Source organism: Lissotriton helveticus, chromosome 3_1, assembly GCF_964261635.1.
Source record: "Lissotriton helveticus chromosome 3_1, aLisHel1.1, whole genome shotgun sequence".
Lineage (NCBI taxonomy): Eukaryota > Metazoa > Chordata > Amphibia > Caudata > Salamandridae > Lissotriton > Lissotriton helveticus.
Window position 1 is genome coordinate 2,097,165,497 of NC_136061.1, and position 13,989 is coordinate 2,097,179,485.

General features: G+C 49.4%; 1 protein-coding gene across 4 annotated transcripts in view; it reads left to right on the forward strand.

The window, feature by feature from the left end:
• Positions 1 to 13,989, forward strand: part of LOC144824137 (protein regulator of cytokinesis 1-like) — a 619,082-nt gene that overhangs the window by 314,549 nt on the left and 290,544 nt on the right. For all 4 annotated transcript variants that reach the window (XM_078683256.1, XM_078683257.1, XM_078683258.1 and 1 more), the window contains exon 9: positions 7,696 to 7,791. In XM_078683256.1, the coding sequence (XP_078539382.1) occupies positions 7,696 to 7,791 (96 nt within the window). The remainder of the gene's footprint in view (positions 1 to 7,695; positions 7,792 to 13,989) is intronic.

Genomic DNA, 13,989 nt, shown 5'->3' on the forward strand with positions numbered 1-13,989 from the left:
AAATTTAAGATTGTCAGTACCTAGTCCGATTTCTCTCCGCGTACGTCATGTATGAACGCCAGATAGAAAGTACGAATTCAGTGGAAATGTCCTCCTACATACTCCATAAGTGGTGACTACTGACTGTAACCGATTAACTTATTCCCTACCTACTTAGGGTTGGGGACGGAATTGAGATGTATAAATGTCTTCTCCTGCCAGTTTTTCTAAAAACTTGTTTTGTACCCATTCAAAGATACAATCCCAGAGGAGCTGGACGTGACGCACAGCCTGGCCACAGATCATGAAGCACATGTGACCGCAACCAAAGGTGGAGCCGCAGAGCAACGAGACGCGGGACGAGGCACAACTCTCAAACTCGGCAGATGAAGGAATGAAGGGCTGCCTTGAAGCCCTCGACTTGCTGACCCACTCGTGCCTGAAGTCCCCGTCCCCTTTTGAGTCCGACTGATGGGCCTGCCTGCTCGTTGTCCTTTGCTCCCTTGGTCCCTTGGTGTGTTCAAAGATCTGGCCCCACTCCGCCCTCTCTTCCCTCGATTATTCAACAAACTCACCCTTTTTCGCATAAGTTTTGACTATAGAATTAGGTTTTGCCACGGAAGAAGAAAAGACACGCAGGTGCCCAGCATAAGGCACCCCTAAGAAGATCAGTTAGGAAACAGGACTGTGATCTAACAGCAGAGGACTGATCGCACCCTGCACCGCGTAAGGATGATTCCGAGCTGGACTTATAGCTCCACCGCCGGTGCTCAAAAGCGCCAACGAAAAGAAAACGGACTACCAGAGTCTACCAGTGGTGGCTCGTCGTTTAAAAGACATTTTCACTAAGACCCCCCCCCCTTCCTGAACTTTCTACCCACCCCTTGACTAGTTGCTTACATCAAACTGAATTCCTCCCTCAAACTAATTTTTTATTGCTTTCAAAAATGTTTCATCGGTCACTCAAGTCCAAAAGTCTCATATAGCACTTTTTACTGTATGTTGATGTCACTGGAGAGCAAATGAGAACTTGATTTTATAATGTGTCGGAACATTTTTCCTTGACTGACCCCGACTAAAGTATTATGCCGATCTCTAGACTTGCATGAATAACCCAACAAATGTAAATTCATACGTACCACATTTCGCCAATCGTTGTGACTACATATGGTTATACTCAATCTGCTAGCATTTACGAACGTTATTTCATTGGCCACACATGGCTATATGTACACTCCGTCAGTTAGGGTAAACACAAAAGAACTAGCTTACGTTAAAAAGCGGCGACTGTTGAAAATAGCAATGTATATGCACATAAGCGGCGTTCATTTGTGTTCGCTGTACCTCTTGTCGTAAGCAGAATGGATATTGCAAAACACTGACTGTGTTATCCCGCCAGCATAGACCCATGTACACATATATATAACAGCCATTTTAGGTACCATGGTCTCTCTGTTTGCGATCGATCATCAGCCCCTTCCCTGACCCTGCAAGCATCCCCCATGCACCCTGACCGCCCCCGCTCTCACATGCACAAGTCGTGAACCCTCCCCTCCCGCATGACTGTCTCTGGGAATCACACCCCGCGCCTGACCAACACCCCCTTTTCTTCCATGAATACCCCTCCTTTTATGACCCCTTCCTCTGAGCCTGATTGTCTGCACGGACCGCTGGTCATCCCTCAGCCTGAGGATACAGTTTATTGCCCACTACTGTATGCACTCGCCCCTCTTCAAAGGGGGCTACTATTGATCATGACCTCCCCACCCCCTGAGATTCGATCAGGCGCACACATTCTAAAGGAATCAGCAGAACACTCAGCTGCGTGACAGCCCCCTCCTATTGTATGGAGGATAAGGGCCCCTACTGTAGCCACGTGTTGGAATATCTTCATACTTCACAATGTCTTGATTGTAATGAAGGATGTCTGTGTGCCATAAACCTGTGTATAAAAGACGAAGCCTCAGAGAAACTTGTTAGAGCACCTCCTGAAGACACTATGAGAGTGTCCGAAATGACAGGCTCTCCTCATGAGAAATAAACTCTGTTCTTGTTTCCCTGCTTCCAGCGCCCGTCTCTTTATTTGGTAATTGTTCAAGATGGGAACTAAGAGGCGTCCTGCGCCAGCAGCCTGGGCATCAGGTGTGTTATGGGCTGACTTTTCCACACAGATTGTCCTAACGGACGCATCTCTCCAAGGGTGGGGAGCGCATGTGCTCCACTACACGGTGCAGGGACTGTGGTCAACCCAGCAACAACGATTGCACATCAACTACCTGGAATTTATGGCAATCTTCATGGCGCTCAAGTCCTTCAAAGTACATCTGTGCAACAAGGTCGTGTTGATCCGGACGGACAACATGACAGCCATGTACTACATCCAGAAGCAGGGAGGTACTCACTCGCCACAGCTGTCTCATCTGGCTCAGAGCATGTGGAAGTGGGCCATTCAGAGGAACATCTTCCTCCTGGCAGAACACCTCCCGGGCAAGGACAATCAGATGGCGCATCTGCTCAGCAGATACAGCCATCAAATGCACGAGTGGGAGATACATCCATCAGTACTCCACCCGTACTTCCTGCAGTGGGGTCATCCAGAGATAGACCTGTTTGCCGCAAGGGAAAACGCAAAATGCCAAAGCTTTGCCGCCAGGTTCCCTCACCCGGAATCGCAAGGGAATGCGATATGGATGAACTGGTCAGGCAAATTTGCGTACGCTTTTCCCCCAGCGCCTCTCATTCCGCTGGTGGCAAGAAAGCTAAAGCAACACTCGATGACTCTCATCCTGGTTGCTCCAACATGGGCACGCCAACCATGGTACACCACGTTTCTAGACCTTTCCGTGGTGCCGCATCAAAGGCTGCATCTCACATCCAGGCTCTTGACGCAGAACCATGGCGACATTCAGCATCCAGATCCGCAACAGCTCAACCTGGCGATCTGGCTCCTGAGGTCTTAGAATTTGGCTACCTCAACCTGCCTCCAGAATGCATGGACATCATCCGGGAGGCAAGAAAGCCCACGACCAGAGCTTGCTATGCAGCGAAATGGAAGCGGTTTGTCATTTACTGTACTGACAACAAAATCAACCCGCTAGATGCATCCATTCCTAACATCATCTGCTATTTGTTACATCTCTACAAATGCAATCTAGCGTACGCTTCCATTCGGATACATTTATCCGCCATAACGGCTTATCTCCAGAATAGGCAGCACCTCTCTGTTTTCAGGGTGCCTGCCGTTAAAGCCTTCCTGGAGGGCCTGAAGCGAGTCATTCCTCCAAGAACACCACCAGCTCCAGTATGGAACCTCAATGTAGTCCTCACTAGGCTGATGGGCCCACCTTTCGAGCCACTGCACTCCTGCGAAATTCAATTTATGACTTGGAAAGTGGCTTTTCTCATTGCTATCACATCGCTCAGACGTGTTAGCGAGCTGCAAGCGCTCACAATCCAAGAGCCATTCATCCAAATACATTCTAACAGGGTAGTGCTCCGCACTAACCCCAAATTCCTTCCAAAAGTGGTGTCACAGTTTCATATCAACCAAACTATTGACCTGCCTGCATTCTTCCAAAACCCACAAACGGTAGCAGAAAGAATGCTTCATACATTAGACGTTAGGAGGGCGCTTATGTATTACATTGACAGAACTCAACACTTTAGAAAGACACAACAACTTTTTGTTGCCTTCTCTCCACAGCACAAAGGCAACCCCATTTCCAAAGCAGGAATAGCCAGATGGATCGTTAAGTGCATTCAAATCTGTTATCAAAAGGCTAAACGCACTTTAACAATACCCCCAAGGGCGCACTCCACACGCAAATTGGGGGCATCCATGGCTTTCCTGGGGAACATTCCCTTGGAAGACATTTGTAGAGCAGCCACTTGGGCTACACCACACACGTTTACCAAACATTACTGTGTAGATGTGCATTCCAAACAGCAAGCAGCTGTAGGACAGGCTGTTCTCAAAACACTTTTTCAAGCTTCTGCAGCTGGCACGGGCAACCGCTCTTAATGGAGGGACTGCTGTGTATTCTATGCAATAGATATGAATTTAGCAGCCCACATGCCTCGAACTGAATATGCTACTTACCAGTATGCATCTGTTCTTGGCATGTAGGGCTGCTAACATTCATATCGCCCGCCCTCCTCCCCGGTGCTCGTAGCGGCTGCAGACACTCTCTTGCATTCATCATTAACATGGACATCATTTACACTATTACACTCCATCTTCGCCACAATGGCTAAAAACAATCTGGGGATGGAGTCGATGCCCATGCGCACTGTAGTCCAGGGGAGGAGCCACCTATCTCGTGATACTTCGAAGACTCTTCCAGGACAACAATGTGCAATCATCCGGACCCAACACTAGGCGGCGATCTATGCAATAGATATGAATGTTAGCAGCCCTACGAGCCCAACACCGCCAGACGCAACTTTCGAGAAGGCATGGAAGCCGTCGCCAAATGGATGAAAAACAGCTGCCTACAACTAAACACCAACAAAACAGAAGTACTCATCATGGGCCCAAACCCCGACGCCTGGAGTGACACCTGGTGGCCCACCGCCCTCGGAAACCCGCCAACCCCCACAGACCACGCACGCAACCTGGGAATCATCCTGGACTCCGAGCTCAAAATGGACCGCCAGATCAACTCTGTCTCATCTTCCTGCTTCCACACCCTCCGCCTCCTTCGTAAGACCTTCAAATGGATCCCCCTCGAACACCGAAAGACAGTCACTCACGCCCTGGTCACCAGCAGACTCGACTACGGCAACGCACTCTACGCCGGAATAAACAAAAACCTCATCCGCAAGCTACAGAACATCCAGAACGCCGCCGCAAGACTGGTCCTTAACCTGCCAAAACACTGCCACATCTCCCAGCACCTGCGCACACTCCACTGGCTCCCCGTCGAGGCGAGAATCACCTTTAAGATGCTCACCCACGCACACAAGGCCCTCCACGGCACTGGACCAGCATACCTGAACAGCCGACTCAAATTCCACGCACCCCAAAGGACCCTACGATCAGCCCAGCTTTCCTACGCTGTGGTCCCCCGCACCAGAAAGACCAGATCGGGAGGCCGCTCCTTCTCCTTCCTCGCGGCCAAGGCATGGAACGCCCTTCCGCTCCACCTCAGACAGACAACATCGCTCCCCATCTTCGCAAGAAACCTCAAAACCTGGCTCTTCGACAGACCCCCTCCTTGATGGAATGGAACCTGCACCCCCCCCACATCCCCCCCCACCCCTAGCGCCTTGAGACCCTTACGGGTGAGTAGTCGCGCTTTAACAAACTCCTGATTGATTGATTACATGCCAAGAACAGATGCATACTGGTAAGTAGCATATTCATTACTTGCCTTTGGTAATGCTATTTCTGGTGGATACAGTATCTGCCTGTGGATTCCTCACATGCCCACCCGCCTCCCCGTTTTCCACTCTTCTATTCCTGAGATGATAGCAATGTTTTAATGTTTACATGTTATCTTCAAAAGAAATGTGCGTTTGTACATGTTTTGCTATGTTGTATTCACACTGTGTTACCTTGACTATTTTGTACTGTCTACACTGTGTATATTTCTACTGTTGTCGGTCTGTCCGTGTGCCTTGAAGGCACGGAAAGAAGGGTGGAACTGATGTCATCACGCCAGCGTGGGCCTATTATCGTGCCGGTGACGTCAGCGGAGCCGCGCATGATGTTGTGCTCCTGTGATGTTGTGCTCCTGTGATGTTGTGCTCCTGTGATGTTGTGCTCCTGTGATGTTGTGCTCCTGTGATGTTGTGCTCCTGTGATGTTGTGCTCCTGTGATGTTGTGCTCCTGTGATGTTGTGCTCCTGTGATGTTGTGCTCCTGTGATGTTGTGCTCGCCGGCGAGCCACAAAATAATTTTCCAAACGTTGCTGACGCAGGGGGATATTCACAAGGTGAGGAATCCACAGGCAGATACTGTATCCACCAGAAAAAGCGTTACCGAAGGTAAGTAACTTGTTCTTCTGGGGCTTCATCTCTTTGTTGAATTTTCACATTTCATAAAATAAGTTTTTTGCTTACTGGCTTTGTGCATTATCAACATTAGACAGCCTTCCAGCTTTTCTATGCATCTTGAGATCCCATATTGTATAGGTTGTGTGTGAAGGCTTATGGAACATTTATTCATATCCTATGTGTTTGTTCCACTCTCCTGCTCAAACGAAGACATTGCTTGAGGAAAACATTAAGCATGTGGGTGCAGACATGCCGACACGCTGTGTCAAAGTGCATAATACCCATAAACAGTCCGCTCAACATAGCCTTGCGTTTATGTGTTTTGCTAAATGGATTGTGAGGCTACCCATACAATCTAATCTTGCTGTGCCACCAAATCATTGTTTTTTTAGTACAGGAAAATTATCTGGATTTGGAGCACATGCAGTAAAAATGTATCTTACAAGTCTTTGTCTTAGTATATCGATCATGTATGATAGAGCGGCCTATACATTTTTGATAGCCCGTCAACACTTTATGGGTTGCACTTACCCACAGCGCGTCCCACAATTTATTGGCACACCAACTTAGTTGCATTGCAGTTTTTTTGCTTGAGATTTTTAATGTTCACATATTTGTAGTTTGAGGAAACCGGTATAGTTCACAGGGGGTTATCATGCAACCTCTTAACAAGTATGTTCCATGTTACGCGCTATTTTTCATAAACTAGGCATGTAATGTATTAAATAGTTACACTTTCTCATGTGGTATGCAAAGGAGGATGTTGACCCACTGAGCCTGCTGGATCAGCGGTCCTTTTTGTAACCACTTGTTTTGAAGCGTCTTGAATGGTCTGACTCCTCTGTTTCCTAGATCGCTATAGTTTTTTTTTTGTACAGTATGATCTTAACCTGGTGCTCACATTTTAGATTGGTACATCTTTTGTGCCTTTGCACAGTTCTTGGAGTTTGAAACTTGTCATGCTGAAGACAGTGCCACTTTTTGCTTTCAGTTAATCTCTACATGTCAGCCAGCTGTAGGACCTTGCAGTTCATCCTCAGTTGGCCTCATTGTGCTTCAGACTAGGTCCTCCATTCTATCAAAGCTGGTTCCTCTTTTCACAGTGGACAACACATTTCTTAGCTGACCACCTTCCCTCCTCTCTATCCAGTGAAGCAGGGAAAAGACTGCTTCTGTAGGACCCTCACTAAGTTAACCAGACTAAAGACTATTACCAGGGGGCAATCCACCAATAACCTAAAGCTGATGGATATTTGCCTAGCCCTAAAAGCCTTCTACTCGCTTGTCTGTGTAAAAGTGGTCCTTGTAAAGACCGGTAACGGGACAAGAATGCACAACACACATACTTGCATTCCTCCTACCTCCCTGCACTCCAGATGCATAATCTGATTAAATTGGTAGGGCGCTCTTATTCCCTACTAAATGTTCTGCAAAAAGAAATACTCATTATGGAGAACTAGGATTACAAATAGATGACTGCCTGGTTCACTTTTCTGTGCAATGTGTATGGATATAGAAGAACAGTTTTGTTCTGGAATAACCAGCACATGAAAAATACTGTGGAAATTATTAAAAGTGGCCATCTTTCGAAATGTGCAACTTGTTAAGAGATAAATATTGTTGAATTTTTAGATTTTTTTAGAACATGCTAATGCTTTGACATGTTAATGTTGTATTTTACTATTTCTCTAATTTCTAAATACTTATTTTCTCTTTAGAAAAAATTTGAAGACCCTAGTAGATTGGCAAACCGAGGAGGTAATCTTTTAAAAGAACAAAGAGAGCATTCTGCACTTCTGAAAAAGCTCCATAAGGTATAGTTAACAAGATCCCATTACCTTGTGGGTTCCTTTTTAAGGCTGTTATTTCGTATCGGTCTATGATTTCTATTGATTCGTGTTGTTTAGCGTTGGGTGCATTTTTTCAATCCCTCTGTGTAGATTAAATGTTCAAATGAGTTCTGTTTATATTCATATTTGGAGCTAAGTGAATTAATTTTACTGTTTTGAATCTCATCATTTTTGTTATTTAGTACCTTTAGCCAAACAAGTTCCATTGTTTGTTTTTTGTCATAATGGTAGTTTAGCTGTACTAGGGAAAATATATTGCTAGTATTTGGAATCACATTAAGGGAATACAGTTAACAGATGCATCATCACACAATGTGCCTAATTTCAGAGTCATCTTGCTTTGCCTTTTGATGCTAGCAGGTTAACTGATACAGTTAGTTAAAATGGTACCTTTTTTCCTCACTCTCTGTAATGTGTATGCCCCCAACCAGATGCAAGATCGATACCTACAATCGCTCCTACGGGACCATGTGCCGCGGGGCGATCCCTTTCTGATCCTTGGGGGTGACTTTAACCTAGTCTGGGACCAGAGGGTGGACCGCAGCGATGCCACGTTTACCGGTGCTGGGGCCATGTCATCTGTGCTGCACACCCAAATTGCGGAGTTGGGGCAGCTCGATGCGTGGCGCGCTCATTCCCCGGATTTACGAGACTACTCTTTCTATTCCCATGCCCAGCGATCGTACTCCCGGATCGATTACCTTTTTGTCACCCATGCACAGCTGCGCGACCTGTTGGGCGCCTCCATGTCCGATATTTCGCTCTCGGACCATGCTCATGTTGACTTGACACTCCAGGACCTGCGCGCTGCTGTTGTTGTTCGCGAGTCCATATGGCGCTTGCCCCAAGCCTCCTTCGAGACCCGGAAGCTGTTGACAGTATGAGGGCAGCCATAGATTCCTATTTCCTCACCAATGATCTTCCAGAGACTCCCTTCCCGGTAGTGTGGGACGCCTTTAAGGCAACCATGAGCGGCCACATAACCCCACTTTCGATAGCTAGGGCGCGCGAGGCTCGGGCTTTGGAGGATAGGCTGGCGAAGGATATCAAAATGGAGGAGTGTGGGGATCAGGGTGGCTCCTCGCTAGCGTCTAGGAGGCGCCTTGCCAATCTTCAAGGGCAGCTGCTTTCTTGCGCGCTAACAAGGCTGAACACTCGCTTCTAGCCCTCAAGCAAAAGTACTATGAAGGAGGGGATAAGGTGGGTAAGATGCTTGCGGGACGTCTACGAGCACGCGCGGCTTAGGCTCATATAACGACGGTTCAACGGTCTGACGGGGTGAAGGTCACACTGGAGAGGGACAAGTGTGAGGCGGTCCAGTCCTACTATTCGACGCTCTATCAGAAAGAGCCTCCGGACCCGGAGATTGTGGCGGATGTTCTAAATAACTACGCGGGGCGACCCTTCATCCACTTCATGCTGCAACTCTGGAGGGCCCCTTCACCCAAGAGGAGGTGCTGGCAGCCCTGAGGGATCTTCCCTTGGGGAAAACCCCGGGACCGGATGGTCTGACCTTGTCTTTTTATCGTATGTTCCAATCCCAGCTTTGGCCACATCTCTTGAGACTATATAATTCCTTTACAGATACTGAGGGGCTATCCCGTAACATGGGAATGGCCGAGATAGCGTTGATCCTAAAGCCAGGCAAGGACCCCACAGTGTGCCTCGTACCGCCCCATAGCTCTGTTGAATACTGACCTCAAAATTTATACTAAACTCCTGGCCAAACGCCTTGATCCTCACATGCCAGGCCTGGTGGACCTGGACCAGGTCTGTTTTATTCGCAACAGGCAGGGGGCTGATCATGTACGCAAGATAGTGCATCTGGTGGGCAAGGCGCGCAACTGGAAGATCCCTGCGTGCCTTCTCTTACTGGATGCGGATAAGGCCTTCAACCGTGTTGGCTGGAAACTTCTTCGAGCGGTCCTAACCAAAATTGGCTTGGGGCAGAACATGATCGCTCGGATCATGGCGCCTTACCTTACCCCACAAGCTCGGATACGGGTCAATGGCCGGCTTACAGAACCATTCACTATCCACAGGGGGACCAGGCAGGGGTGCCCCCTTTCGCCTCTGCTGCTCGCCCTCGTGGTGGAGCCACTGGCGGAAATGATCCGCCAGGCACCCGATATCCATGGTATTCAGCTGGGTGGTCGTGCCAACAAGGTGGCGTTGTTTGCGGATGATCTCTTTCTTTTCCTCACGTGTCCTCTGGAGTCTTTCCCTGCCCTGCATTCTCTCCTGTGCCTCTTTGAACGTGCCTCTGGCCTTCGGATCAACCACAGCAAATCTTGGGCTCTTAACTTAACTATCCCGCAAGACGAGATTCCGGCTCTGGAGCGCTTGGTCCCAATCCCATGCCAATGGACTGCCAGTTCCATTCGCTACTTTGGCTTCCAGGTGACTCCTACTCTAGACACATGGACGCAGGCCAACTGGCAGGAATGCCGGAGGTCAGTACTAGAGGACCTGCGACAGTGGCGCCCCTTGATGCTGTCATGGCTAGGCCGACTTCACGCTATTAAAATGTCGATGCTCCCGAAAGTCCCATACCTATTTCAATGCCTCCCCACTTCTGTGCCGTTACATAGTATTCGCGGCCTTCAGCGCGATCTCACAAACTTTATATGGGGTGGCAAGAAACCTTGATTCTCACAAAAGCTTCTGATGGCCCCTAGAGACAGGGGAGGCTTGGCGTGCCCCAACCTTGTAGAGTACTATTGGGCAGCTCATCTCCGATGCGTACTGGAAGGGGGGTCCCTGAGATCGAAAAGGGTTGGATGCACATGGATCGGGCTTTGACGGGGCGAACCATTTGGGACCTCGTATGGCACCATCGGGCAGCACGCTCTCAGAGGGCCTATATCGTGGTGCCCACAAAAACAGTCTGGACATCTGGGATAAAATTGCCGTCCGCAAAGGGCTCACGTCCTTTCCTTCACAACACACCCCGATTAAGGGGAACCCATCCTTCCCACCGGCCCATCGCACTCAGGCCTATTCTCGGTGGTCGGAGGGGGACTGTTGGGTTCTAATGGATCTGTTCGGGGGCTCATTTAAATCCTTTGCCCAGTGCAGGGGGGAATTCAGGGTTCCGCCGACCGCGGGGCTACAATATGCTCAGCTAAAACATTGGGCAACGACAGCAGATCTGCATCAGGCGGCGACTAGGGCTTTCACTCCCTTCGAACGCTTAGCCCGTCATCCGATTGAGTCTAAAAGACTTACATCTCGCATTTATCAGATCTTGCAGCATCCTCATCAGCCACCTGCCCACCCCTACCAACGTCACTGGCAGGAGCTGCTGGGAGAGGAAGTCTCCCCTAACCAGTGGACTAGATTATGGCGGGACTTCCCCAAAGTGTACCGTAGCATCCCGCAACGGGAAAATGCTTACAAGCTTATGACCCAGTGGTACTACACGCCCCAACGGCTCCATCGGATGGTCCCTTCTTCTGTGTGCTGGAGATGCCGCTCTGCGACGGGGGATTTTATGCACATATGGTGGGCTTGCCCATTGCTCACGGTCTTCTGGAAGGAGGTCTTTAGCCACATAAGGAGGGTGCTGGGATTTCCTCTGCCTGACGGCCCTTGCACGGTCTTGCTGGGTATCCAACCTGCTGGTCTGAAGGCGCTGACCAGGAGTGATTGGACGCTGGCACTCCAAATGTTGGGTGCGGCCAGGCAGCTAATTGCTCTATACTGGAAAAAACCCGAGATGCCGCCAATCACTGCATGGTGTGTGCGTTTGTGGCACGTTGTCAGTATGGAGCTCTTCACAGCGCAATTGCAGGCAAGCGATACATGGTATAAGGCAGTTTGGCAACCCCATATCACATATTTATGCAAAGTCGAACATGCGCGACACATGCCCACCAAACTGAGAACACAGCGCCTGTTTGCTGATGCCATCGCTCCCATGGGCCCAAGCAGATTGCCGACCTAGGTACCTGCCTGTGCGGCATCCCTGCGTAGCCATCCGGGGTAGAGCCCTGTGTCTTCCCCCTCCATCCCCGACACACACTATCCTCACTCTGTCTCTCCATGCGCTGTCTTACACATTTCCTGTCACTCTTTCTTTTGCCTATTCTGTCCTCTTTGTTCTCTCCGCTCTTCTGCGGACTTCTAGCCCCTGTTGGGCTGAAAAGTCGGTTGTGACTGTCTACTTAGAACGCTGTCAGCCTAACCACTAAGGTTTCCGCTGCGTTGGGGGATTAAGATGTGTCACCATGTACCTTCCAATACGCGGCCCGCCCCCTGTGGGTTGTAGGCTTAACGCTGTGTAATCCCCTGCTTTACCCCTGGAGTTCTCATGTAACAGTTACAGTGCCTGAACACACGGCCGGCCCTGGAAAGGGTTGTAGGCTAAACGCTGTGTATTCTCGACCCCGCTCTGTGCGACATCCCTTACCCCTATAATAAAACAGATTTGACGTAAAATGGTACCTTTTATTGAGAAATACTGCATTGTTAGTCCTGTTGCTAGGAAAATGGTGCACTTTTTCTAGCAAAGCGTCAGGCATTCATAGTTTTCACTATTCAGATGATAACTTACATGATATCTGATCTCCGTTAATAATGGAGTCTTTGTGAACATTGGGGGTCACAAGACCCCAGTTTTTCTTTTTAAGACCAAATCAAAGAAAACATGTCTTTGAGATGCAGCATGTATGTTCTTATGTACTTTTTAATATATATATGTTCGAGGCATGTGGGCTGCTGAATTCATATCTATTGCATAGATTGCCGCCTAGTGTTGGGTCTGGATGATTGCACATTGTTGTCCTGGAAGAGTCTTCGAAGTATCACGCGATAGGTGGCTCCCCCCCCGGACTACAGTGCGCATGGGCATCGACTCCATCCCCAGATTGATTTTTTTTCCGCCATTGGGTTCGGATGCATATTTGATCACTCAAGTTCGGAATCAATAGAAACTTTCTTTTGGCCCTAAGGCCTTTACTATATAGTCGGCATTGTATAGCGATCGGTATCCTTTCTGTTCCAGCGCAGTTTCCGAGTCGAACATACAGAGGAGTCGCGTGGCTCTTCGGCGCTCAAGGCCCGGTCGACGCTAGAGACCTTATTTGACGAAACATCATGGAACGGAGCCCGTTCAAGAGGTGCCCCGTGTGCAACTCGAAGTATCCTCGCATCGACGTCCACCCGGTGTGCAACAAGTGCCTGTCGCCGGATCACGATGAGGCAAGCTGTATGGCTTGTTCTCGTTTCCGCTCCAAGAAGGCGATTCGACTTCGGCGCGCCAGGAGGCCCAGCAGACGGCACCTGACCCGGTGAACATTTTCGATACAGAGGGAGAAGAGGCAGACTAGCAGGAAGATCAAGAGCCGATGTCCACTCCAGCGGCGGAGATAGACTCCAACTACGACGCAGATGTAGAAATGCTCGATGCTGAAGAAGTCTTCGACGAGGTAGGAGACGACAATGAGGCCTATGGGGCCATGGAAGATGGCTCAAGCGAGGGGCTATGCCACGTTGAAACACTTCATACGGCTCAGGTCGAGGGATCGCCGCATGGCCTTACCCAAGATCTTACACTGGGTTCTACAGTCTCGCCTCCGGGCCCGGCTACGGACACTTCTAACGAGCCACAAATGGTGAAATCGAAACCGAAAGAGCGCTTCGGTGCCTTCACAACCGAAAGCACTAGAGGCGCCATTGAAACCGAAAGTGCGTGTTGCCTTGGTCGGCTCGAAGTCTTCTGACCTATCGGCGCCGACTAAGTCAAAAAAGGTTATCGACCCGGTGAAGCAGCTCAAGGTTGTCGACCCGAGGACTGGGACACCGAAGGCACTTGTCAAGGTCGTCGACCTGAAGAAATCGGCGCCGAGGGCTGTCCAAACAGACAAAGGACTCGGAGCTACCAAAGTTGTCAATCCTGCGCCTCGGCCGGACAAGGCCAAAAGCACTGCGACCCTTGAGTCCGCACCTGGTGGTGGCTCAAAGGGGCCTGTCGAGTCGACGCAACCATCCGCCTCCTTCGCAAAGCAAGTGTCGAACTCATTAAAACGCATTAAGGAGAAAGCTGTCGGACCGAAGGATACTTCCACGCCGAAGACTGCCTCCAAACCACAGAAGTCACCGACGCCAATTCGACGCCCACACGGGGAAGCTTTCTATTTGCCCCAGCACAGCCACATCCTA